The 26,892-nt window shown below is 43.5% G+C and overlaps 3 protein-coding genes across 8 annotated transcripts; all 3 read left to right on the top strand.

The window, feature by feature from the left end:
• The first annotated feature begins 1,796 nt into the window (after positions 1-1,796).
• On the top strand, positions 1,797-8,204 carry cwc15 (CWC15 spliceosome associated protein homolog). Of its 3 annotated transcripts, none has more exons than XM_061702373.1 (7): positions 1,797-1,969; positions 6,505-6,646; positions 6,744-6,856; positions 7,232-7,338; positions 7,420-7,530; positions 7,613-7,779; positions 7,871-8,204. In XM_061702373.1, the coding sequence occupies exons 2-7, from the start codon at positions 6,516-6,518 to the stop codon at positions 7,998-8,000; spliced, it is 759 nt and encodes a 252-aa protein (XP_061558357.1). In that variant the 5' UTR covers positions 1,797-1,969; positions 6,505-6,515; the 3' UTR covers positions 8,001-8,204. The 3 variants fall into 3 exon arrangements, with proteins under 3 accessions (XP_061558357.1, XP_061558356.1, XP_061558358.1); XM_061702374.1 differs by lacking the exon at positions 1,797-1,969 and adding an exon at positions 6,071-6,121; XM_061702372.1 differs by lacking the exons at positions 6,505-6,646; positions 6,744-6,856; positions 7,232-7,338; ... (1 more) ...; positions 7,613-7,779; positions 7,871-8,204 and adding an exon at positions 2,750-4,682.
• A 2,892-nt stretch (positions 8,205-11,096) lies between these two features.
• On the top strand, positions 11,097-18,096 carry mtmr2 (myotubularin related protein 2). 3 transcript variants are annotated; one of them, XM_061703027.1, is made up of 17 exons: positions 11,235-11,326; positions 11,608-11,704; positions 12,127-12,211; positions 12,287-12,310; positions 12,377-12,440; positions 12,522-12,616; positions 12,689-12,793; positions 13,042-13,146; positions 13,238-13,321; positions 13,824-13,973; positions 14,053-14,241; positions 14,332-14,517; positions 15,078-15,284; positions 15,382-15,474; positions 15,548-15,661; positions 16,244-16,420; positions 16,500-18,096. In XM_061703027.1, exons 3-17 carry the CDS (start codon positions 12,164-12,166, stop codon positions 16,662-16,664), a joined length of 1,806 nt encoding a protein of 601 aa, XP_061559011.1. In that variant the 5' UTR covers positions 11,235-11,326; positions 11,608-11,704; positions 12,127-12,163; the 3' UTR covers positions 16,665-18,096. The 3 variants fall into 3 exon arrangements, with proteins under 3 accessions (XP_061559009.1, XP_061559011.1, XP_061559010.1); XM_061703026.1 differs by having other exon boundaries at positions 11,236-11,326; positions 11,605-11,704; XM_061703025.1 differs by lacking the exon at positions 11,608-11,704 and having other exon boundaries at positions 11,097-11,326.
• Positions 18,097-18,535: 439 nt separating this feature from the next.
• Positions 18,536-24,752, top strand: fam76b (family with sequence similarity 76 member B). 2 transcript variants are annotated; one of them, XM_061703055.1, is made up of 10 exons: positions 18,536-18,976; positions 20,143-20,207; positions 20,295-20,349; positions 20,438-20,593; positions 20,666-20,838; positions 21,517-21,567; positions 21,672-21,749; positions 21,822-21,954; positions 22,038-22,139; positions 23,577-24,752. In XM_061703055.1, the coding sequence occupies exons 1-10, from the start codon at positions 18,890-18,892 to the stop codon at positions 23,664-23,666; spliced, it is 990 nt and encodes a 329-aa protein (XP_061559039.1). In that variant the 5' UTR covers positions 18,536-18,889; the 3' UTR covers positions 23,667-24,752. The 2 variants fall into 2 exon arrangements, with proteins under 2 accessions (XP_061559039.1, XP_061559038.1); XM_061703054.1 differs by having other exon boundaries at positions 21,819-21,954; positions 23,577-24,747.
• Positions 24,753-26,892: the final 2,140 nt, after the last annotated feature.

Here is a 26,892-nt window from a genome sequence, read left to right as displayed (position 1 = left end):
GGGCCGCCATCATTGTCGTCCACATCACGCTGCTCAGTTGGCCCGTTGCCTTCATCCATCTCGAAGGTCGTGCGGGCAACCGGTTGCTCTCCCACTGCGGAGATCACAGCAGCTCCCTCATTGTGTTCGAAATACGATCGGCGATAGAAGGCATCAGCACTTTCTTTGGTTTTGGTTTTTTTTTTCGCAAGCAAAGACCGAAACCGGTTGCTCAGCTCAGCTGCCTTCAGACGAGATTGTGCCTCGGGGTGTCCCTTTGTCTCCCCATTCTGAATGACTCGAGATGGAGCGACTGCAGAGGCATCTGAAGCATCCTCACAGTGTTTAATAATAGACCGGCCGACACATTTGTCCTTATTTTCGGGTTCGTTTGGTTCTGCCTACTTCTTTTTGCCACAAAATGTTTTTTTTTCTGTGGGAGACGTGTTGAAAGATGCAACGTTTACTCATCAATATGCAAGAAAGCGCGTTCGCGCTTGAAATCGGTATCTTCAAGTAATATTACTAGGGTACACTCTCAGATGCTAATTTTGCTTGATATTTTCGACACAACTTGTCCAATTGTAGACAAAATCAAATCAAATCATTTTGTCTGTCACATTCACTGTATGGCTTAAAAACTTGTAAAGAAGCAAATTCTCATAAGAAAGTTATTTTAAACTGCATTTATTTGTTCATCTATCTGTACTTTTGCGCTACCATACATACTGTACCATAATGACATTCATGTTGGCGATATTTATTAAAATATGAAAAGGTCGCTGTTGTACATCATTTTATCGAAAGTGCATTTGGTTCATATCGCTTAGGACACTGACCTTCGAAGAGAAAAAACGAATAATAGATTTAGAAACAAATTCAAACATTTATTTTGATATAGATGGGGAAAACCCTGAAAATTATTTTTATGGCTATTATTAGTTGGGGGAGGGAGGATTAGTGAGATCGTGAAAAATCTATAACTAAAATCTCAACCTTCCCCCCCCCCCCCCCCAGGTCCCGCAGGGCACAGGTGTCAAACTGGTGGCCCGGGGGCCAGATCCGGCCCGCCGCATCATTTTATGTGGCCCGCGAAAGCAAATCAAAATTGCTCATTGTGTTCTGGTGTAATACCATGAAGATATTTGCAAGCATTTTTTTGTTACCAATACCACTTTGAAAAGAAATGCAATGGTCAAAAAACATGTTTTTATAGGCTTCTGATTTCAAAACTGGTTATTCGTCAAATTGTTATGTATATTATGTATATGAGGTAATTTTTCATTTGTATGGGTTCACAGTTGTAGCGGCCCTCCGAGGGTAGTCATAACTACGACGTGGACCGAGACAAAAATGAGTTTGACACCGCTGCCCGAGGGGTTGCGTAAAAGGAACAATCATCTCTTCTGGGAGTGTTCTTTAAATCTCAGATTTTAGAATGACTAAGCCTCCCTGGAACAAAAAAAAACAATTTTCGAGTTAAAACTTCCAATTCTATCTGTTGTGTTTGTTCTCACAGATAAGAAGCTCCTTGAGGAAAATTGAATCATTGTATTAGCTAAATTTCACATAAACACAAAGGAAACTGCATCGTTGTTGTTTAGCTACTTAACTCTACTTCTTTCCGGCACTTTAAAATATAACATTAAGGAATACCGTGTTATGTTTTAATTGTTATTTATAAGTAGCTATTTTAATGTAATTGTGTTTATATTTGTTACTGATGTAAACTCCGACGATAGCATCTTGAAATCTGAGCGGAAGTTAATGACTTTTATTTTGAAACGCTCTTGATCCATTTCCTGGTTAGAGGCGACACGACTGGAAAGCAGGAAATGTTACTTTCATTTTTACTCATTTTTACATTGTTCCCATCGGTAACACAACTTTCGGGCTGCAGAATCAGCAAAGCTCATTCGTAAGGATTCATACGCTCCACAGAGGCTGAAATACAACATTTTTGTCATTATCTACTGACTGCGAAGCATCAGTAAGTCCTGCGGTACTATTTGTTAATATTAGAGTTTCTCAAAGGCTCTCATTTTTTTTTTAATGAAGATATATGTATAGGTGGTTATTGAACCGAGTCAAATACATTCAACATTATTTGTACAAAAAATAAGAAGAAGCTATGCATTCAGGTTTCAAAGCTTATTTGCAACCGTAAGTTTCTCTTTTGGCTTCCCGGTGAAAGTTGATGTGTAGTGGGGGGGGAAAAAACCAGTATAAATCTGCTAATTAAACAAAGAACAGCGCGAGATTATTGCAGACATAGTGATATGAAGAAGTACACGCCCACGGTAGTAAAAGAAAAGCTTTCAAAAACATGTTCACAATTACAAGTGTATACGTTGAAATCCATCTTCACAGGCTTGTTTTTGTTTAAGCCGTGGTTTTACTTTTGTGTTACAACAACAACAACCTTGAGCTCTGTCAGTGTCAGTGTATTGTATTCCTGAGTTGTTTACGTTTTTGCTTAAGGTTGAGAACTGAGAGGCCTCCAAAAGTGTCAACATTGAAAAGCTGGTCTTTCTTGAATATTAGGCCGTGGTGCCATCTAGTGGGTTTGTGGTCCAGGACTTTTGATGCCCGTTTCTGTGGTGACCCAGTGGGTGTGTCACGTCTGGCTTGCTTGACCCCAGTTACACTGTGAGACTTGCGTAGTGCAATAAATCATGAAAAAGATCACGGCCTCCGTTTTGACAGTTTTGCAGAAGCTCTTCACATGTCCGTCAAACTGTGTCCTCTTGTGTATTCTGCTCCATCCTAGAACCATGCCTTCAAGAAACCATCTTGACAAAATTGGAAGGAAGAAGAAAAAGAAATGGACAGAGGAAGCCATGGAGCACGCGCTGATCGAGGTGAAGTCGGGGAGGTGCACTGTGAGACAGGCAGCCAAAGACTTTGGCGTCCCCAAATCCTCGCTGGGGGACCGGGTCAGTGGACGGGTGACACCGGGGAGTCGCAGCGGGCCCGCTCAGCTTATAACATCTTCTGACGAGGAACTGTTGGTGGAATTCTCCTTGTACGTGTCCAAGCATGGATTCCCGCTCACGAAGCAGCAGCTGGTGTCGTTCGCGTCTTCCATTTACAAGCGTCAACACAGGAGGGTAGCCTTCTCTAAACTGGGCCAGACCTGGTGGCTCAACTTCAGAAAGCGGCAAGAAAAGAACATTGCGATTCAACCGGCAGACGGCGTTACGCGAGGTAGGATGGTTGGTGTCAGGAAGGAAGCGTTGGATCATTTTTTTCACCTTCTGAGCTCTGTGGTGGAAGCTCACGCGTTGGGGGACAAGCCCCAGTACATGTGGAATTGCAACGAGATGGGCTTCCAGCTGGCTCGGAAGAGGCTGCTTCTTCCCAATGCTGCCGGTCTGGGTTGCAAGTCCACGCCGGGATCCAAGGACTACATCTCTGTCCTGGCTTGCTCGAACGCCGCCGGGAAGGATGTTCCCCCGTTTATCGTCTACTCCAAAGCCTACCCGGGAGGAGTGTGTTACAAGACACAAGGGCCGTCAGACGCCCTCTACGGCTGGTCGGACTCGGGAAGCGTCACCTCGGAACTTTTCAAGAAGTGGTTCCTCAGACACTTCCTGGCGCGCGCCCCTAAAGAGCGGCCGCTGCTCCTGATTTTCGACGGCCACAAGTCACCCGTGAACCTGGAAGTGGTGGAGGCCGCCCGAAAGGAGGGCGTGGTCCTCGTGTGCCTGCCGCCTCATTGCTCCCACATCCTGCAGCCGCTCGACGCCGGCCTCTTTCCGCTCATCAAGCGGCGGTTTGCCGTGCTGTTAGGTGACGCGCGCGCCACCGATGCGACGCTCTTTGCGGTCAGCAAGAAGGACTTCTCGGGCGTGTTCAAGGCGGCGTATCAGGTGGCTAAAGAGGACGAGGGTATCAGGATAGTTCAGGAAAGTTTTAGGAAATGCGGCATGTACCCCCTGAGCCGCTTTCCTTTTAATGAAGCCCGTTTAATGTCATCGCCCAACGTGGACCCTGAAACCGGGGACGCTTTGTCGACATCAGCGCAGCGTGTTGTAGGAAGATTCACTGCTCCTGGACCTTCAGCCTAACTCTGTCACTTAAAACTCTTAACTGTAAGTAGCGCAATACTGGAGCATGTTAGTGGCGGAACCTATAACGTCTTTCTAAGTAAATTCATCTTTGCAAGTGCACCAACTCAATATGTACGCCCGCATCAACAAACTCTTGACGGGAAATTGCCTGCGACCGCACGCTCACCTATAAATACACGTCATGTTTTATCATGTTCCTAAAGCTATGTGGGGGGGGAAGGGAACTCCGACCTGTCTTTTTTTTTTTTTTTTTTTTTTTTTTTTTTTTTCCCCCCCCTGTTGACATGACCAATTATTTTGACCCCAGACTGTTTTCAATTGTTTACCAGCACAAATGTATCCATCAGATAATTGAGCTATAATTTACACACATAAAAATGAACACCAGAGGCTTAGCAGTGAATGAGAGGAGCTCTTTGCAAGGCAATTTGTCCCAGAACGAATGTAATTGATTTACTTACTGACACGGGCAGACTTACTGACGCTGCTGCTCTTATAAACGCAGAGCTTTTTCACGATCTCACAACTGATCGTACAACATTATTATTACACTGACATTGTTGAGTCCATTTATTGCTTTACTTCCTTAAATATCAGAATGCATTTTCACGTTCCCAAAATAAAGACAGTTCAAGTTGCCAGTTGTCTTTCTTTCGAATTGATATTTCATTTGTAGTACTCACATTGAGTAGCAAGTCAAACTGGACTTGTTCTGGTCTCCACAGTAATTTGACTTAGTTAGTGAGTTGTATTTATTTTCTATGAACTCTTTAGAAGTAAATGCATGACCACGGATTCAGATTGGCTGCATATCCCAGCTGACTCAGTGAGAGATAAACTGGACCGGATCGAGATTCAAAAAATATAAATTGTGGGTTTTATGTATGCGAGTGGATTGTTTGCATGCCTCGATGGAATGAATGTTGACACGCTTATGTCGTCTTTCATCTCTGCATCAATTGCCTCTCTTCATTTTTGGGCCCCTGTTAAGATTTTCATCCATCCTCGCTTTTTAATCTTGTTTGGTGACTCTGGAGAGCACCAATTACACCGGTCAAATTCTTAATCAGTGTGGAAATTTGAGCAATCGGGACTGTATGAACTGTAATGAAATGTCACCCGGCACAGCCGAGGCATCACGAGTGTGTTCTCACCTGCTTAAGGTGAGCTGTGAGACTTAAGATGTTGTATGTGCACTGAGCTTCAAAGTAGGCAGAGGCACATCATAGGCTCACAGTTTGTTTTTTTTTTAGATTCCATTATTCATCTGAAAGATTTCACAACCTTGCTAAAGTTATTCTGTTTACTGTAATGATCTACCTTTAGGGCTCTGGTCACACTTTTGAAATAATTAGTATTCATTCTGGGGGGGGGGGGGGGATGCAGGAAGGGAGGGCTATAAATAAGGTAAAGAACGTTTGTTAGAAGTCTACGTGTAAAAACAAAATACGGGAGAAAAAAAAATATCACCTTGAAATGGGAATTTAGCATGCCAGCTTTCTATTGTGATTATACGTATAAAGTTTCAAAATTGTCATTGTCTTCATGTTATGTCTTAATTGATTTAGTATAAGTGGTACGGGCAATGGATGGCTCGTAAACAATTTATAAAAGTAAATTTTACGTTTATATTAAAATATATTTCAGTAAATAATTAACTTTTAATATATACAGAATAAATAATAAAATCGAATATGCTTTCATGTTTATTTTATTCGACCTATTTTAACCTCATCTATGACTGGCTTGACCCATCTGTTCATTTAAAAAATCTAGTGTGGCCCTTGAGCACATAAGCGTGGCCAACCCTTCGCTATCCAGTCTGAATCGAATCATTGTTGTTCATTTAAATCAAACACGTTCCATATAATATTTGAAACACGACCCTAGTGAGGATAAGCGGTACGGAAAATGGATGGATGTATTATTAAGAAGGACCGCATATGATACGTTGCGAGGCGAGCTGGAGTTTCCTTTCTTATTTGCTCCGAGTGTCTGTGAATGCAACACCTTTGCAGGAAGTGACGTCTTACGGAAGCTCGTCCTTTCTTCAGAACAGGCGGATTGTTGTAAGTGTATCAGTTGCCTTATTTCTATTCGTAGTTTCTATCGTTTGGAAAGCAGGCTTGATTGTTGTACGTGTTTGAATGAATTAGTTTCGCTGAATATTGTATTTTCTGAAGTGGGAAATAGCATTGTTCCACCTGGTGTGCTCTGTGGCTTCTTAGCATTACGAGCTAACAAACGTCTCATGGCGCCCAGTAATGTTGGGAAGAACTAATGAGTCCCGTAATTGCTTATTGCGTGGTTATAATATGTCATTTCATGACTTGATATCGACTCATAGTTGTGTCGGGCCCTGCCCGTGCGAGTCAAGCGCTTGACTCTTTGTCCTACGGTTCGTTGCAGTCTTTGCTCTGTTTCATTGATTGTCGGTCCTGTGTCAAAATAGAGCCGTCCACGATGACTACAGCGGCAAGACCAACATTTGAACCGGCCAGAGGAGGGCGGGGGAAGGGGGAGGGGGATTTGAGTGCACTGTCAAAACAGTATTCCAGTCGAGATCTCCCAGGTCACACCAAAATCAAGTACAGGTCAGTGGACCAAAGTTATCAAGCGTGATTTGTTATTTGGAAATGGAAGTGTGCAAGTGCTTACATGGACTCTTCTGTCATGCGTGTTGTCTGTCAGGCAGCCTACCCAGGATGCCCCCGAGGAAGTCCGTGCCCGTGACTTCCGCAGGGAGCTGGAGGAGCGGGAGCGTGTAGCTGCTCGTGAGAAGCCCAGAGAGAGGGGACCAAGAGGTTCGTCTTATATGATAATGTTAGATTTTTATTTTGTCAACAGCGGAGAGAAATCATTTGTCAAAACGGGGGATGGGCATGGGTGCGTTTGGGGTCCCCATAAATGCTCAGAGCCCCTGGACAGTTGTCAACTCCCCCCCCCCCCCCCGTTCTACTGCGTGCCATTTGTTCCCCGTCGTGTTCCCATCAACACACATCTACTGTAATTAACTGTGAAGGCGCTTAAGACGCTGCCATTTCCCACTTGGATGAGTTCTTTCTAAAATCTCAGCTGTGCTTTTATGGATTAGATACGGAAAGCAACAGGGGAGTCTTTTTGTGTACATTTGTGGGCAGCTCCGTATTTGATCCAAATGAAAGTAACTTCTTCTTCAGAGCACACTACGTCCTCTTCATCCTCCTCCTCCTCCTCTTCATCAAAGAGGCCCAGACTGGATCAAATTCCAGCCGCCAATCTTGATGCAGATGATCCCCTTACTGAGGTGTGTACCGAAGTCAACCCGCCAGACTGACGGCGTGCTCAAAAAACTGCCTCACTCTGGATTCTGTTTGTTTGTGAGTAGGACGATGAGGATGACAACTCTGGGGAGGAGAGCGATGATGACGACACTGCGGCTCTTCTGGCAGAACTGGAGAAGATTAAAAAGGAGCGGGCTGAGGAGCAAGAGCGGAGGGTCAACTATCAATTCACAATAAATAATACTCTGTGGCTTTTTAGGTTAAGCCAAATGTCTTTGCTGTATTTTTCCATCTTAGGAGCGGGAGAAAAAGGCAGAGGAGGAGAGGATCAGAATGGAGAATATATTGAGTGGCAATCCATTGATTAATTTGGCAGGGCAGCAGCAGCAGCAGCAGCAGCAGCAACAGCAGCAGCAGCAGCAGCAAGTGGCTCAGAATCAGAACACGTTCAAGGTCAAGAGAAGGTAATGCAGACATATGCGCAACGTTATCATTGATTTGATTTTCTACACTTAATGCTTATCTTCAACCATTGATGAGATTATTTCTCTCCAGGTGGGATGATGATGTGGTGTTTAAGAACTGTGCGAAAGGATTGGACAAAGCACGCAAGGAGAAACGCTTCATCAATGATACTCTGCGCTCTGAATTTCACAAGAAATTTATGGAAAAGTATGTTAAGTAGAAAAAACGATCTGTATTCATTTGATTTCTTATTATTTTAGTGTAGTTTACGACTCTCCTAAACCCCTCTGACCCTCATTCTGCATTCACATACGTTCTTATGTCTCAACAATGTTAATCTTGTATATAAATGTGGTCGACATACTTTAAATAAAGATCGATTGATGAAACATTACTTTAAGCTCTTTGAAGGGGTTTCCTGAAACCTGTGTGCTTTTGGAAATTAAAAGAATGCAATTCCAATAAAGCATTTAAACTAACAACTCTAACAAAAATGGATTCTTCCAGAATCTAAAAAGTGGTGGCATGGTGACCGACCGGTTAGCACATTTGCTTCACAGTTCCGAGGTTGTGGGTTCAAATCCGCCCTCGCCTGTGTGGCGACTACGCTCGCCTGTGTCCAGCAACTCCGATTTCCTCCCACATCCCAAAATCATGCATGGTAGGTTAATTCAAGACTTGAAATTGCCCATAGGGTGTGAATGGTTGGTTGTTTAGATGTGCCCTGTGACTGGCTGGCGACCAGTTCAGGGTGTGCCCCGCCTCTCACCCGAAGCTAGCTGGGATAGGCTCCAGCACAACCGCGACCCGCGTGAGGAGAAGCGGTACGGAAAATGGATAGATGGATCTAAAAAGCCCCATATGGCAACTCTGTGAATACCCTTTGTGAAGGACATTCACAGCAACAAATGAGCTTTATTTATTTGTTAATCAATTTGGGGTCAGTCAGAGGCATTTACATAATGGCTGTTGGTGCGCTGACTCCCATTTGACATGTTTGAATGTGACTGGTTAATACTGAAAACATTTTAACACACACACACCTCGAGTCATAGGAGGGTGTGCACACTTTTTTGTTAATTTCACCTCTAAAAAAATGTTTCTTAAGTTGCACAGGTTAGAGGTCACACTAATGATGGGCAAAGGTTTTTTGTTTGTTTTTTTGTTGTTTTTGCTTCTACAAGATGGCGCCTACCAGTGTGGCCGCCTCGGTAACGCGCTCTCTGATTAACAAAGCAACAGGACCGGACCATGTGTCCCCATCCTGCCTCAAAGTCTGCGCGGACCAGCTCGCTCCAGTCTTCACTCAGATCTTTAACAGATCTTTGGAAATGTGCGAAGTTCCATCCTGCTTCAAACGCTCCACCATCATTCCAGTCCCCAAGAAACCTGCAATCTCTGGTCTGAATGACTACAGGCCTGTCGCTTTGACATCTGTGGTCATGAAGTCCTTTGAACGTCTCGTGCCGGACCACCTCAAGAGTGTCACAGGTCCCCTGCTGGACCCCCTGCAGTTTGCCTACCAAGCGAACAGGTCTGCGGATGATGCGGTCAACACGGGACTGCACTTCATCCTAGAACACCTCGACAGTGCAGGGACCTACGCGAGGATCCTGTTCGTGGACTTCAGCTCAGCGTTCGACACCGTCATCCCTGAACTCCTTTCAACCAAGCTTCTCCAGCTCAGCGTCTCACCTGCCATCTGCCAGTGGATTTACAGCTTTCTGACGGGCAGGACGCAGCAGGTCAGGCTGGGGGAGGCCACCGTCATCCACACGCAGCATCAGCACTGGGGCGCCCCGAGGTTGTGTCCTCTCTCCGCTGCTCTTCTCTCTCTACACGAACGACTGCACCTCAGCGAACCCGACTGTCAAGCTCCTGAAGTTTGCAGATGACACCGCTGTCATCGGCCTCATCGAGGACGGTGACGAGTCTGCATATCGACAGGAAGCGGAGCGGCCGGAGCTGCGGTGCGGCCGACACAACCTGGAGCTGAACACGCTCAAGACGGTAGAGATGATCGTGGATTTCAGGAGGCATCCTTCGCCACAGCTGCCCCTCACGTTGTCCAGCTGCCTTGTGTCAACCGTCGAGACCTTCAAGTTCCTGGGAATTACAATCTCTCAGGACCTGAAGTGGGCGCACAACATCAACTCCGTCCTCAAAAAGGCCCAGCAGAGGATGTACTTCCTGCGGCTTCTGAGAAAGCACGGCCTGCCACCGGAGCTGCTGAGACAGTTCTACACAGCGGTCATCGAATCGGTCCTGTGTTCTTCCATCACAGTCTGGTTTGGTGCTGCTACAAAAAAGGACAAACTCCGACTGCGACGGACAATCAAAACTGCTGAAAGGATTGTCGGCACCCCCCTACCCACCATTGAGGACTCGCACGCTGCCAGAACTAAGACAAGGGCGTGCAAAATCCTCTCGGACCGTCTGCACCCCGGTCACCGGCTCTTCCGGCTCCTTCCCTCAGGTAGGCGCTACCGATCGACGCAAACTAGAACTAGTAGACATTCCGACAGCTTCTTCCCTCTTGCGATCAACTTCTTAAACACCTAACCTATAATTCCATGACAACAAGCTGGCAATTTTTTGACTTGAGTTCGTTGTCACATTTCTGTGGGGCCAATTATGTATTACTCGTGCACTCACTGTAGTTGTCTTGCCATGCTGCACTATTTGCATATACTGGCCACTCATGCCAGAGTAGCATCTGCTCCATTTGCACACTGATTGAGGAGTATCTGTAACATTTGCACAACCGACATTGTCCCAGATGATCGCACTACTCGTCACTTTAAACCGCATACACTCCTTGAAGTCTCAGCGCCCTTTGCACAACGGTCATTGCACCGGACTATTGCAATATGAGTCGTTCGAACTGCTCTAAGTGCTAGAGGACTCTGCATCTTTTTGCACAATTGTTTTTTGTCAATGTCTTTATGTCCCCAAAGTGTTCTGTAAATTGACTGTTTGTTGTACTAGAGCGGCTCCAACTACCGGAGACAAATTCCTTGTGTGTTTTTGGACATACTTGGCAAATAAAGATGATTCTGATTCTGATTCTGATCTTGGTGTCTCTTTTCCCTAAACAAATTGTAATTTGTGTGGTGTGTGTGAATTGGAGTGTGCGCGTGTTTATTAGGTATTATATTAGCCAATGATAGAAATTTGGAATTTGCGTAAAATTGTGTGATGATTTTCAAAAGCAGCAATTTTGTTTTCCCTGGAAAACGAGCAACCGTGAGGCCGCAACTCTTACGTCTACCGACAGGGGGCGCTGCGCTGGAGAGCTATTTCTCCGTCGACGAGCGACTGAGGCTGCTGGGAAAACATGGCAGCGTCCTTTTGTTGCTGGGGATTTAGTACTGGTCAAAAGTCATAGTGCGGGATTAAATACCCTTCTTGTTCCACTGCAGCCACCATTTTTTGTTTATACGTTGACAAAAGACAACAGAATAACATGGAGAAGACCGGAAGCATCGACAGTTTGGGCTCGAAGCAATCCTCTTCTCGACATCCGAGCGTTGATTCATTGGCCAGGTAACCTTGGTTAAGCTAGCTAAAAGTTTTACAAACTAACACAAATATTATTGCTATGTCACTTCCATATAACTGAAGGCAGGACTTGCTCTTATAAAGTAAGTCTGAAGCTTCTAGAACTAAGTAATAACCTCGTCCTAATGGCTCGTGACAAAATGTTGACAGTTTCCGTTTGCTTCGATAGGAATCTGCCTAATATCCATATCGTGTTCTGCTTGTTGGGCTAAATGTTTCAGTGACGTTGTTTCAAATGTGGATTTATTAATCGGAGTTTGTAGCAGATAACGACGTCTGACCAACGCACGCAATTGGTGAAAATCATCCGAAATCGCTACAAGACTCCGTGGTTGCTGTCAACGTTTTCTCTTCACTCTTCATGTATGACTAAAATCAATTGACAGTCTTTGGTAGTTCGAAATAACGCACATCGGTAAGCACTAGTCAGTGTTTGAGTTTGGCCAAGTTACGTACTGTACGTACAATACGTCTTCCGCACAAATGAATGGAAGAAGTGGGAGAAATGTCCTCAGTTGCCATCTAAAATTCAAAGGAATAAATGGTGGAAAAAATACATTTTTTCATCCCTAAACAAAATAAATGTGATCTGAAATGTCTGTGACTGTTGTTGATTGGTACAGCACTATGTTTAGCCGACAGTGATGTCTGAAAACGTTTAACTGATACTCGTTGAAACTTGGGTGACTTGTGTCAGGTGGTCGCTAGATGACAATCGCGTCGAGGTCACGAAGTCTTGGTTTCAGAGCGGCTGCAATGTAAAACAAAGCTTTATCTCTGAACAGCTCTGAGCGTTCGACCCAGGTTAAGGCTCCCTCTTGCATGCTGTCCGAGACGACCACCTCAGCGGAGTTTCCCCCAGAGATCAGGGTTCGTAATCCTCGAAATCCTCATGAACCCCAAATCACCTTCTGACTAACATGTAGCCCTGATTTTTATTTTTAGGTCAAGCCCAAAACTCAAGCAAAGGTAGACACCCTGAATTTTGTGTGTATATTACTTGAACATGTCCTAATTTTCTTTTGCCGGTAACAGGTTCTTAGAGATTCTGATAAAGAGGAACCACAGTTACTTCCAAACGAAGTTGTGCAAGAAATGGGTATGGGTGTTTTTTTGCACGCTTCCGCTACACTCAACTGTTTATTCCTCAAGTGATTTAATAAAGATTTTGTTTTTCCAGCTCAAGATGTCACCTATTTCTGTCCTTTTACCGGAGCGCTGCGTGGAATAGTGACAGTTAGCAACTACAGACTCTTCTTCAAATGCATGGACAGGGTACGATGTTTCATGCATGTTTCGCCACATACAAGATCTGCCCAAATCAAAGATTATTCTGTGAACCTTTAGGAGCCCTCTTTTGTGCTGGACCTGCCCCTTGGGGTTGTGAGTCGCGTGGAGAAGATCGGCAGCGCGTCGAGCCGCGGTGATGTGTCCTACGGCCTCGTCTGCAAGGTGAGTCAGCACAAACATGGCCGTAGTGCATTGATATTACAGTAGTCGAGATATTCTTGTGTTGTTGCATTAATTATGATCAATATACCCTTCATTAATTTAGGAATATGTATATAGGTGAAGCCAAATCTTGTTCAATAGAATTAACACGCAGAGCGCTTAATATCCTCCGACCATGAAGCTCACGTTCGTGTGCTGCCGTTGAGCCCTGCGTATGACCGCCATCTGTTTGCTCTGCCTCTCCTCAGGATATGCGTAATCTGCGATTTGCGCACAAACAAATGGATGACACCCTCAGGAAGTCCATTTTCGAAGTGTTGATGAAATTTGCGTTTCCTGTCTCCAACGGGTTGGTGAGTGATAGATCAGCCATGTTGGTGGCTCATGGAGCTTGTTGCCACCTGCCACCCACCAACTGATAAGATTTCCTCCTACTCTCCACAGCAAATATTTGCTTTCGAGTATGGACAAGTGTTTCCCGAGAATGGATGGAAGGTGTATGACGCAGTCTCTGAATACAAAAGACAGGTATTGTGTTTCGTCATGACAAATTGCCGCAGTATGCGGTTTGGAATAGTAAATTGTGGATGGTGCATCTTGCTAGAGCAGAGCATGCGACAGTGTTTTCAGCTATGTTCAATAATGTAACATCACAGCAGCATCAAAGGAATGGAGGACAAACTGCATTGTTAATAAATGATTGGGGGCGCAGTCCAGGTCGGTTGTTTTTGTACCCTTTGCAACGTTTGACAATGGAATGGCAAAAATTGCATAACAAACTGAAGTGAATCAAACTATTGTGCCTGGTCAAAACGGGGCTTTTGCAAATTGTTAACTCGACCTAATAGCGGACACTCGGGTCAAACTCACCGTAAGGTCTTTGGTGTCCTTATCAGAATCATTCAGTCATCATGAAAATGGAGCAGCGTCATCAGATTTATTAAAATTTCACTGTTTGGGGGGGTGAAATGGGCGGGGGGGTCTCATAGGCAATTTATCCTGATGATTGACTCACTTGTGTGTCGCAAAGGGCATTCCCAATGAAAGTTGGAGGATTACAAAGGTAAACGATCACTACGAACTGTGCGATACGTACCCATCAACGATGGCGGTTCCGGTCCACATTCCAGATGAGGAGCTGAAGAGAGTGGCAGCCTTCCGGGCGAAGGGAAGGATTCCTGTGAGTAAAAGATTTGCTTCGTCGTCGTGGTGAACAGCTGCTTGTGACGTACCGCCGTTTCCTTACACTCTTCGTATAGGTGCTGTCCTGGATCCATCCGGAGAGCCAGGCGACAGTTACACGTTGCAGTCAGCCCATGGTCGGAGTAAACGGGAAGCGAAGCAAAGAGGATGAAAAATACCTGCAGGCAATCATGGATGCCAACGCCCAGTCACATAAACTCTTCATTTTTGATGCTCGACCCAGTGTCAATGCTGCTGCGAACAAGGTTTGTGCTGTAGGAAGAGGAAAAACACATTGCGATTGCCGTGTAGACATGAAGGTAGTCAACCGTCGTCCAAAACATTTGGTACCTCAGATGAAAGGTGGCGGATATGAAAGCGAGGATGCTTATCAAAATGCTGAGTTGGTGTTCTTGGATATTCACAACATCCACGTCATGAGAGAGTCACTCCGCAAGCTGAAGGATATTGTCTACCCCAACATTGAGGATTCCCACTGGCTCTCTAATCTGGAGTCCACTCACTGGCTGGAGCACATCAAGGTGAGCCAAGCGATGTGCTACTTTAATTATGCACCTGGGCAAAAGAGGTCCGAGAATAACATTTATAAAGTGCATTTGACCACCAACCAATATGTCAAGTTAGCAACAATGGTAATTACCAAAATGTAATGCTAACATACTTATTGTTAGCCGCGAATTTTCTAATTTTGTTGTTTTACACAATAAGTTCAAACATATTGAAGCCTATAATTTCTTTCTTTACAAAGTGGTTATTTACTTGCATTCCTGGACAGCAAAAAAATCATTTGAAGGGGAGTTTGCGATTAAAACAAAATTGACATATTTGTTAAAACGGTCATTTTGACTTGATTTGTACAACTACATTATCTGTTTATTTTTAATTCTGCTTTGTAAAAGATTTCCATTTTTTTTGAGTTGCACAGATTATAGGTAACATTCATTGTGAAAATAGCTTTGAAATGGTTAATCTCGGTCCCAGTGTTTATCGTCTAAAACCTGGTGTTTGAAAAGAGGGGTGTGTAGACTTTTTATATCCACTGTATGTATCTCTAGAATGTTTGACCCAGTTTTGTTTGTAGCTGATCCTGGCAGGAGCGCTGCGTATTGCAGACAAGGTGGAGTCTGGCAAAACGTCCGTGGTGGTGCACTGCAGCGACGGCTGGGACCGCACAGCGCAGCTCACCTCGCTGGCCGTGCTCATGCTGGACGGTTACTACCGAACCATTCGAGGCTTCCAGGTGTTGCTCGAGAAAGAATGGCTGAGCTTTGGGCACCGCTTCCAGCTGGTAATCTCTTTTGTTACCTAGCCTTGCACCTTCAACTTAAAAGGGGGAGGGGGACGAGGGGGTCAGTCTCCCTTTAAGTTCCTCTCTTGTCTTTCAGCGTATCGGCCACGGCGACAAGAACCACACGGACGCAGATCGGTCACCTGTTTTTATTCAGTTTGTCGACTGTGTGTGGCAGTTGACTCGCCAGGTGAACGGATAAGTACCTCTTAGCAAATCTTTTATAACTGACGAGGTAATAAGATGGTAACGGTTTGCATTAGTTCCCTGCAGCTTTTGAGTTTAACGAATACTTCCTGGTGACCATCTTGGACCATCTGTACAGCTGCTTGTTTGGGACGTTCCTGTGTAACAGCGAACAGCAGAGGTTGAAGGAAGTATGTGCATACAGTTTGCATTCTTCGATTAAGTACAAATACTTCAAGTAAGACTAAGTAGATTTTTCAGGTATCCGTACAGTAATTTGAGTTTGTTTTTTTTCTGACGACCTTTTACTCCCTACATTTGAAAAGAGATATCCGTGCATTCGTTTTCTTTACTTGGTCCGAATAGGCTTGTTACCTTTTTACAACCTACGTGGACGACAACACAATGTAAAAAAAAAAAAAAAAAGATGTAGTTAGGTCAAATCAACCGCAGTTGAAATTTTGATTGCGACGTTAGGGGCTTACATGGCGTAATGTGAATCAGAGCGAATCGACGGTGATAACGCAACAGATTCGTAGAAGCAAGCTATTCGCACACCATGGCCACTTGGGGGCAGTATAATACATAGTGACACATACGAAGAGTTTCACAACCGACTTAGCTGTAGTGATATTACCAAGTATCTGTTCTTCTTCTGTACAGAGTGCAAGTACTTTTGCCACCTCCTAATTTTGTAATGCATGCAGTAAAAAAAAAAAAAAAATACCTACTCCGCGTTGTTCCTATAAACCATATGAATGTCTGTTTTACAGGAGATTCCAAAGAGGACAGTATCCTTGTGGTCGTACATTAACAGCCAGCTGGAGGAATTTACCAATCCTTTGTATGTGAACTTCTCCAATCATGTGCTGTTCCCTGTAGTAAGCTTACGCCACCTGGAGCTCTGGGTGGGCTACTACATACGTTGGAACCCTCGCATGAGGCCTCAGGTGAGAGTTGTCACTTGGTAAAGAGCCTGACTTGAGTGTCCCGAAATGAAAGCTCCTCTACGTCACCTGTTTGTTCAAGGAACCTGTTCATCAGCGCCACAAGGAACTGCTGGCCAAGCGTGCCGAGCTGCAGAAGAGAGTGGACGAGCTGCAGCGAGAGGTGACCAACCGCTCGGCGTCCTCTTCCTCGGAGCGGGCGGGCTCTCCAACACGATCCATCACCCCAGTACAGACCTTCGTTTGACTGCGCCCGACTCACACTCTACCTTCTTGCCTATTAGAGGCTAGTGTACATTTGCCACTGGGACACGGCTCGCAAGGTCCTATGAACCGAACTGCCCCTTTAGGCGAAAAAAACAAACGCTCCTCAAAATGTCTGCTAAATAATCTAATTCGAGCAGAGTGCGTGCTTCCAACACACTCGTGTGAATACTGAACACCATTTATCACATTGACTGAGCTCCAATCAGTATTCTTAGGTGTTAATGCACTAAAATATTACCCTGGTAAGATATGTATGCCCTATACACTGCATATGTTAAGTTCTCTCTATTCTGAAAACAGTACTGCAGAAGCTAATGTAAAGGCATACACATGCTAATTGGTAATTTCACATCAAAATGTTTTGTTTTGGGATTCTTGTTTCTTTTTCCAAACCTGTTCTTTTGGATTCTGACCAAATGTTTTGTCTTTGTTCAATGTGTGCCATTTAAGACATTACTCAAGTGTGTCAACATTTTTTATGATCTCGTAATCTCGACATATATTTCAATTTTCGACATGCTCTGCTTGTTTTCAGCCAACACACAACAGGGGGCCACTTGTTCTAGATTTACTCATAATTTGAATGTGTGACAATTTATTGAGTTTTTTTGTTGTGTTTTTTTTTAGGGGAGCTGCCAATATACACTATAATCATAGCACAATACAGCTAATAATTTGCATCGACCTCCATTTAAAGTAATCTGAAAGATTGTGCCTTGTCCCAAACAGCTAAAACAACAAGATGTGTTTTAGCTCGCTAAAATGTGATTATTAGACGTCATAAGGAAACCTGCAATTAATATATATATATATATATATATATATATATATTATAAGCTGTGTTTCCAATAATAGCAAAATCCAGAGGACATTATTGCTAATCATCTCAGGTTTGATGCCTTATGTTGTGCCTTTACTTTCCCCCAAATTAAAAATCTACAGTGGAACTGTAGCAGGAACGGTTAATAAAACATTGTAAATTCTTAACTATACATGTATTTATGTGTGTGTGTATGTATGTATATGTATATATATATATATATATATATACATATATATAGCACGCACAACTGTACCATAGGACTGGCGAAACAAAATAATAATACATCGATAACTAAGCCCCCCAAAATGTAAATATAAATTACTTTGAAAAGATCAGCATGTCCCTATTAAAGGTTCTTTGAGGCATTAGTTTCCTTTATATATATATATATATATATATATATATATATATATATATATATATATACACGTTAACAACAGATTTTATGTTTTGTATTATTCTAATAAAGTAGCAACATTTTAAAGTGCTTTTAGTTGGCTGCATACTGTAAGCACTTAACGTCAAATTTAGAAGTTTTACTGTAGCTGAATGAAATGTTATTTGTATTAAAACAATTTTTAAAAATGTTTATTCTGTTGTCATGTTTTGTGATTTTTCCGGTACCCGGTAGGATTTTGGTGATGAAAAAGGGGCGTTTCCATGGCAATTATTTATTTACCGATTGCTCCAAAACCGATGAGATTTTTCATGTATCTGTACTCGAGTACTTAAGTTTTGTAAAACTTGTTACTTTTACTCCCTACCCGGACTGAATGGCGCCCTATGCGATGACGATGTCAAGTGTTCATTTTGATAAGACAAAACCGAAATCACCATTTCTGCAACACATATTCAGTCCAGCTGTTTAATGATAAGCACGACGCAAGTTCATACAAGAGGGAAGCAATTATGTATTAGCGTCATACCATTCGGGGATGTGATTGGCTGGGAGTATTTGAAAAGTCAACCTCGCGGAGCGACGATAGGTCGGCCTTCCTGTCTTCCAGTGACGTCATCAACCACATCCGCTGACATGAGGACGACGGTGGCGTCGCTACGAAAAGCGAGAGAAGGAAAACAGGAAAAACCATCGGCGAAAACACTGGAAACTCAACACAATTTCCACACTCGTTCTCAAGTCCTTGCTTTTGTTGAAGGAAAATCAATTCGTCGACCTAAAGCGGCGTGGTCACGTGGCGCGCTTTTTAGAGTTTATTGTTCTTCGGCTGCTTCCTCCTGTGCACTGTTTAGCTTGGCTAGCTAGCATTAGCCGGGAATGTGGAGTTGCCTTCACATTGGGCGCTTATTCGTACTTGCAGTGAGCCAGTGCCGCTTTAGGGAACAGCGCTCTTAATCCGCTGGACTGCTTTAGTTGGACGACAATGGCAACGTCGGCTCTGTACGCCTGCACGAAGTGTAACCAGCGGTACCCGTTCGAGGAGCTGTCGCAGGGCCAGCAGCTGTGCAAGGTTTGGCAGTGTGTCAACGTCCGTGCGTGTGCATCACTGGAAACATTTGAGAAAAACAAATCACCGTCTGCAGCAAAAAAAAAACAAAAACAACGTCGTGAACTTCAGCTCATTTGCAAAGAAGAACGGGCACACGTTTCAGTGTGCACATCTTCCAAGCTGTGCAAAGACGCGCGCTTAAAAGACTTGCAGCTCTCATGGAGCTGAAACAAAAACACTTTGGCACGTCACACTTTTTTAGATTTTTAGTTGTCAATGGAAAATTGGAAACCAGGTCTCATTTTCTGTCCAGTTCACAATTACGTGCCATTTTGTGTTGATCTATCAAATGAAAAATTCCAATAAAATAACGTGACAAAACGTCGATAAGTTTTGGGGGAGACACTCTGAATATGATTCAAGTTAATGTCAGACAATGATGACTGATCCTCACCAAAATGTATATGGACATATCTACTTATGCCAACTTCAACCTCTGAAAATAGAAGGATTGTCCCAATAGTTTGGGTTTTATGGGTGTGTAGCGTTTGCCTTTCCATAGGCGCTTACTATACACAAAAAGCTTAATGGAGGAGGGGGGGGGGGGGGTCGTCCATAAAATCCTAAATATTGGGGCTATCGTTGTGATATTTTCAGAGGTGGACGTGGGCCTAAGTACAGATGTCCACATAACTTTTGGTGATGATTCGTCATAGTTTTCTGACATTTAGTTAGCAACGTTAAGCTTTTTCTCTTGGAGAGGAAAATGCTTAACATCCATAAAACCCTAAATATTGGGACGATCGTTCTGATATTTTCAGAGGTGACAGTGGGCATAAGTACAGATGTCCATATGAAATTTGGTGAGGATTGATAGCAGTTTCATGACATTAAGCTTTTTTTGCGCTTACATTAAGCATTGTAGACTTCCGTTTTTTAAATATTGTTGTTTTAGTTGTATAAGGGACTACAGTAGAGACATCCATATGATATTGCGTAGTGGAGTTTTACTCCATTGCCTCTCTGACAACATTATTGTCTTTGTTAACGAAATGTTCTCATTAGATTGTAGCGACTTTGTGTTTTTCCGACAAACGCCATTGTTCTGAAATGCATAATAAGGTTGTCTTATTACTCGTGTCAAATTGAGCATATGAAAATGTTTGACGCTTGTTTTCTCCCCTCAGGAGTGTCGCATCGCACACCCAATCGTCAAGTGCACGTACTGCAGATCTGAGTTTCAGCAGGAAAGGTGACACATGATTTCTCCGACTTTATTCATTCTATTGTTACTTTATGGCTTTGTTTAATGCGTTTAATTTGTATTTTTATTTTACAGTAAAACCAATACTATCTGCAAGAAATGTGCCCAGAACGTCAAACAGTTTGGGACCGTGAGTTACAACCTTCATAGACTCTCTCCGATTGCACTTGATTCCGTATGTAAATAATCTGAACTTTTTCCATCATCTCGCGTTGCAGCCCAAACCGTGTCAGTACTGTAACATTATCGCAGCGTTTATTGGGACAAAGTGCCAACGTTGTACAAACTCCGAAAAGAAATACGGGCCACCTCAAACCTGCGAGCAGTGCAAACAGCAGTGTGCCTTTGACCGCAAAGAGGAAGGCAGGAGAAAGGTATAAACCGAGCGCACGTAAACGTTTGTGATGGAAGTGACTGTGTCTTATGAGCCCATCTTGCCCCCACAGGTGGATGGGAAACTGCTGTGCTGGCTCTGCACTCTGTCCTACCGCCGCGTTCTGCAGAAGACCAAGGAACAGAGGAAAGGCTTCGGCTCCTCCAACTCCTCGTCCCTGAACGAGAAAGACCATCACTCTCGGCAGCACCATCACCAACAAAGACACGGCAGCTCTCACCACAAGTATGCTACATCATATAGTCAACTCCTCAACCAGCGCTCACCAACCTTTTTAAGACTGACGACGACTTCTTGGGTACTGATTCATGCGAAGGGCTGCCGGTTTGATACAGACTTTTTAAATGACACATTTGTCAAATAACCTTGAATTACATATTTATGATTAATAAAGATGTTTAACGTAGTATGCAGTATTCCTACATTCAGCTGCGTAGTTGGTGGCCGAGTGCTCGACCTTGGGACTGGTCTTCAGCCGGTCGCAGCAGGGCACAGAAAAACAAGAATTCACCCCTGCGGACAATTGAAGTCCTCAGTGAACCTAACCTAACATGGCGAAAACCCACGCAGGCACGGGGGAGAACATGCCACACAGGAAGACCGAAACTACAAACTACTACAATTCGAACGAGACCTCTCGAACGGGAGGCAGATGTGTTAACCACTAGTCCACCATGCTGCTTATTGATTGTTTATTTTCCCTTTAATCAATTGGGGGTTAAATGCCCATTCTCAGTGTCCGTTGCAGTTTTATAAGGAACATACGCCATTTGTCGTGCGTTTCTAACTTACTTTCGAGCCCAATCTGTGACAAATGTTATCTGCTTTGATGTTGAAAAGCCTCTGAATTGTTTTCAACCGATTGTACAATGTAATAATCAAGGTGACGCGTGTCTCTGGCAGACTTAGTGGGAGCTTGAGTCCTGAACAGGAGCAAGGATTGTGGAAGCCGAGGTAAAGCTAGACTTTTTTTATTCAAGGCAAATGCATTTACTGGATACACAGCACCTACAATATTTGGATTCTACTTTTTTTTTTTTTTTTTTTTTTTTTTGCAGCCATAAATCGTCTTCGATCCAAAAAGAGACTCCAAAGAAGAAACCAAAATTGGAGATGAAGCCATCAAACGGTGACAGGTATGATTTATTCCTTTTCGCAAACCGTTTTCCTCGACGGGCCTTATGAAAGCTCTGTCCCCTAAACAGCAGTTCAATCACCCAGTCCATGGATTCAGGAGGAACTGACAACTTCATTCTCATCAGCCAACTTAAAGAAGAGGTGATGTCACTAAAGAGACTCCTGCAGCAGAGGGATCAGACCATTCTTGACAAGGAACGAAAGGTCGGTGAACCGCCTCGCTTGAAGCGGCGCTGTTTGTTGGTTGCTTCTACATTCCCGACGCTGACTTTCACATTTGATTCAAGCTAACGGAGCTGAAAGCTGACTTTCAGTATCAAGAGTCCAACATGAGAGTCAAGATGAACCAAATGGAGAAGGCACACAAAGAGTCGATGGAACAGCAGCAGGTAGTGGTCACATTTTTAGGGATCAGCGGTGAACAAACAATGACCTTTCTTACAGAAACAAATAATTATTCACATATTAGAAAGACCTGAAATAACTAACCCATGGTAGACAAAAATGCATACTACGTTTGCCTGCTCGGTCTGTCCGCCCGCTGCAGTTTAAGCTAGCAGGACACCGAGACGGACAAACGCCACTGCTCGGCCACTAGTTGTCCTGCGATTCAAAAATCGAATCACCCGTGAATGGCGGCGTTTTTTTTTTTTTTTTTTTTTTTTTTTTTTTGGACATACTTGGCAATTAAAAAGGATTCTGATGTCACAGACGATCGAAAAATGCCATTTCGCGTCACATGAGCGTTCACAACAAAAACACACAAGCACAGTACAGCGGTCCCCAACCCTGTTTTTTTTTTTTTTTTTTTTTTGCTCCATGAATTAGTTTCATGTAAAGAAATTTTTCAACGTACAGGCGTAGAAACAAATTTAAAAAATAATTAAAAATGCTTCTCACCATTTCACTAATTGCAGTTGTTGTATTAAGCGTGAATCCTGCGCATATTTCTTCAAGAAACCGGCGGGTCGGGTCTTATTTTGTGTTCTAGCGTGTTGTAAGACGGGACATCGCACGCAGGCTTAAAACAATGTAGCTTGTCGCTTCTATTTTAGTTTCTATTTCACTTACGTATTTGTTGTAATTAGACTTGCTGCTTTCATTTGCGGTAAAAGATACCCCCGTTTGTAACATTCATATGGCTGTATACACTGACGTCAGTGTCATAAAGCTACACCAGTGTCGCTTTCATTGTCGTAGAGGGAAACTTGTCATGATGTTGCTCTGTGTTGCGTCACGACTTCTACGATGCATGAAGTTCTTGTTAGCACACGGTTGTTGTCTGTGCATTATTAGACGCATGCATCGTTTTGGTGACAAAGAAAATGTTTCACTTCGCGCTGCTGCCCTCGTTGTTTGCCGCCAGTTTCAAAATACCGCTGGTATTCTTATTTTAACACTAGCACTGATAGGACGAGGCGAAGCTAGCGACTATTTTCATCTTATTTTTGTATTCTCCGACCTGGCCCGACATTTCGCTGCTTCACAGAGCGTTCTAGTCCGACGACGGCAGCGCACGGGCGAGTCGGAAGTCATCTGTAAATTGAAAGGTGATTTGCCAAAAACACATGATTAGTCGAGTTCAGTTGTTAAGCGTGGAGTAGTAAAGGTGACTCCTCTGCTAATTGGGTCAACCCCTAATATATATTGTTATACAAAAATACTTAACTATATTTATATTTTCAAATGCATCTGCAGCTACAAATCGACGCATGTGAGTCTCTTGTCGCAGAAATACGCGAGTGGAGTCAATGAATGAATGAATGAATGAATGGAGTGATCATTGCCAAGAGCCTCTTTAACGTCCTATTTAATTGATTCCTCAGACGAAGAACAGAGAGCTGATGAAACAAGTGGCCGCGCTGTCCAAAGGAAAAAAGTTTGACCGGACAGGAAGTTCTCTGCTGCTGCCCTAACAATTTGCCAACCAGTGGGTGCTAACACACAGCGACTTCATTTTCCCACTGGAAAAGTCTCCCTGCGTGTTTCCTCTTTGCCATCGGCAGCGATCCATTGTTGGTAAATCCAGAAACCATGTTGTCGCACGTGGAAACCAAGAGCAAACAAAAGCTGTCTTGAAAACGCCAAGGTATTTTAGATCTTTTTGGTTGACTTTTTTTCACTGGACTGTAGGATGCAACTTGGATGTGGGACAGAGCCCTCATTTATTAGCACTGCCAGGTGAAACGCAAGCATCAAGAAATCTTCTGAATTTTATATGGGTGTTACGCGCTATTTTTTTATTTTTTTATTTATTCGACTGTCTTAGCTTTTTTTTTTTTTTTCCCCCCCCCTCCCCTTTACATCCAAACACAACATACCAAGACAATATCCCACATTTGGGGGTTTTCTTCAAGAGCTATTCTATTTTTCTAAATGATTGTGGAAGACAAGTTCTCCTGAATGCAGAGACTGCGCAACTTCACAATATATGCAAACGTGGAGTGGAGTGTGTGTGCTGCTGATCACGAGACAACACTCGGTAACACTCCGTGAACCAAGCGGCGAACATGTTGAAACTCTTCTGGATGGAAACTTTCTCAGTGTGGCAGCCGAAGTGCTTTGCTGTTTTAACTTCAGTGGAACGATTGTAATTCTGCATGATTTTACTACCAGATACCTTTTGGGACTGCTTTCATTGCCTATTTTAATTCCTTTTTTTAACGAAACACTTTTAAATGTATTCCATTGGGGTCAGCCGTTGTATATTTAAACTCTTGCTTGTATATGTTTTAGTAAGTATCGTATGTGTATGGTGAGGCCAGTTTTATTGATCATTTATAGATGCTTTTAAAAAAAAAAAAAGGAAAAAAAGAAAAAAACACTCCCTTCACCTCTGATTATTGGGCTGGTTTCATACTGTGCTGTCAAAGAACATTTTTTTTCCCCCCCCCGCCCCCCCAAACCAAGTGTTTTAAAAACAATTAAAACTGGCTAAACTTCTGACTGGCTATTCTATTTTTAAAGCCTGTAGCTTTTTATAATTACTGTTTTGTGAAATTAAGAAGCAAATGTAAAAAAAAAAAAAAAGTCAAACTAAGATTTTGATTCAAAGAGGAACTATAGTTATTTAATTGCTACCTCGTTTACCTCCTCGACAATCAGTCCAGTCCAGTGTACTTCAAGCTTTTCTCATAAGGGTGAATGGGGGCATAAGTGATCAATAAGTGAAATTGAAAGGGTGAATGGGGGCATAAGTGATCAATAAGTGAAATTGATACACGCAAAATCCACCCAGGAGGGTCAAGGACAAGATTAGACGCAGATGTTCCAACCACTTGTTAAATCCTGCTATTATGAATTCTTCTCAATTATTTGTGGATGGCTCAACAAAGAGCCTTATCAGCTGGTTTTCCTCGACCTGGTTTATTTCGCTACCGTGTGATTACGGTTAAAAAAAAAAAAAAAAAAAAAAGGAAACACTTGAGTGAGATTTTGAAAAGCAAATGTTTCTTGTTAACCACTGTTTTGAGAGTTTACAGTTGAAACCAGATGTTTACATGAACTATGTAAAAAGATGGGTTGTTGGTTTTTTTCCCCTCCTCACTGACATGAAGTCAGACTAAACTCCCGGTTTGATTTCAATTAGGATTTGTTAAATGCCAGAATAATGAAAGGAGATGATGATGTCATCTCTTTGGAAAAGAGACACCCCTGTGGATGTATTTGAACTTGGCCCACCCAACACATTGCTTCTTTGTGTAACATCATGGGAACGTTCCAAAGAAATCAGCCACGATATCAGGAAAAGAATGGTGGACTTGCACGAATTTGGTTCATCCTCGGGTGCAATTTCCAACTTGCCAACCATGAGAAAATGCGGGGCCCGGGGTCACAACAATTGAGAGTCACTCGTCTCGATCTGCAAACCTTGGCGATCACGTTCACGTTAAGAGTGAAGTGTCAGTGTAGACTTGTCGTCCTCATCTGCCTGGCAGTCTAGTGTTTTCCTATAGAGGAGGCGATGGATTTCAAACTTGGCATCCAACCTGTGCCGCTCCGGGAGCCGCTGCAGCATCTCCCCGACCATCTGGCAGAAGCTGTCCTCTCCGTGCGGTTTTCCCGTGCCTCGCTCCAGTGTGTGCAATCGCTTCAATATTGCCTCCTGCACGGGTGTTGGGTGCGCCCTCCTTTTTCGTGGCTTTGAAGGCGTTACCGACGACGATGAGGTGGAAGGTGACGATGGGGCTGGCGAGGCTTCCTGCTGCTGGACGGGAGGAGGAGTGTTCCCAGACGAGACGGGAGGGAATCCAGGGGGAGCTGCGGCGGCTTCGGCCTCCGGCGGCAACGCCGCCTCAGACTCACGCTCCTCACTCTGAAACACATAGTAATAACATAATCACGTCCAGATGAATTAGTCAGAATTGATAACACAGGCGATACGTATGAAGTCGCAAGTCTAAAGTTGAATTTAGTAGTAGCTAGTTTGCATTGATGGTGGCCTCATTTTTATATAAGATATATAATTATATAGATATAGAAGATATTTCTACTTGTAGCGGCAGGCGTTCTCATCTTGTCCTAATATTTGGGGATATTTCACCATATGGATATCTTCGTATTCCTTTGTTGTATTCCATTGCAGATATCCTTGCCATAAACCGCGTAGACGTGAATGGCAAAAGTGGCGTCATTCGTCATAGGCGGAATGAGTTTCCATTAAAAAAAATGGAGTTAGGATATTTCAAATGTTATTTTTTGACGAAGTAAAACTAAGTGGCATCTGCAAGACATAACCTAGTCGAGCTGTTAAACAACACCCCACAAACATGATTGCCAAGTGACGTCGCAGATCTCTGTGAAACCTCGAATAATTACTGGGGGGGTCGGCGCTGAAAGCCGCTTGTCTGTTCATTTGAAGCACTTTTTTTTTCGTGGCCTAAAGACACTGCAAAATTAACTGTGACTGTGAAGGGGGAAAAAGCTTGAAAATGTTGACGAAGTTTCGAAGAAGTCCAAACTTACCTTTACACATTGTTGCTGTTGCACATACCACGGGTCCTGACTTGGACTCACTTTCATGTGCTTACGCATACGTACAACACCTTTTCTATTTCTGACGGGATCCACATTGAACTTCCCAGCAAAAGCTCGGAGTTTTTCCTTACTCTTACGTATGTCACTCACAGTTTGTTTTTTCAC

The sequence above is a fragment of the Phycodurus eques genome, chromosome 17 (assembly GCF_024500275.1).
Source record: "Phycodurus eques isolate BA_2022a chromosome 17, UOR_Pequ_1.1, whole genome shotgun sequence".
NCBI classification, from domain to species: domain Eukaryota; kingdom Metazoa; phylum Chordata; class Actinopteri; order Syngnathiformes; family Syngnathidae; genus Phycodurus; species Phycodurus eques.
The sequence above is the reverse complement of the archived record's forward strand: the minus strand, read 5'-3'. Positions and strand labels throughout refer to the sequence as shown.

Coding starts and splice junctions, on each gene's coding strand:
- cwc15 (XM_061702372.1), top strand. CDS start 2,754: ATGCCTTCAAGAAACCATCTTGACAAAATTGGAAGGAAGAAGAAAAAG.
- mtmr2 (XM_061703025.1), top strand. CDS start 11,247: ATGGAGAAGACCGGAAGCATCGACAGTTTGGGCTCGAAGCAATCCTCT. Junction 12,441..12,521: donor CGAAGTTGTGCAAGAAATGG/GTATGGGTGTTT, acceptor TTGTTTTTCCAG/CTCAAGATGTCACCTATTTC. Junction 13,147..13,237: donor TTCCTGTCTCCAACGGGTTG/GTGAGTGATAGA, acceptor TACTCTCCACAG/CAAATATTTGCTTTCGAGTA.
- fam76b (XM_061703054.1), top strand. CDS start 18,890: ATGGCAACGTCGGCTCTGTACGCCTGCACGAAGTGTAACCAGCGGTAC. Junction 20,839..21,516: donor CACGGCAGCTCTCACCACAA/GTATGCTACATC, acceptor TGTCTCTGGCAG/ACTTAGTGGGAGCTTGAGTC. Junction 21,955..22,037: donor TTCTTGACAAGGAACGAAAG/GTCGGTGAACCG, acceptor ATTTGATTCAAG/CTAACGGAGCTGAAAGCTGA.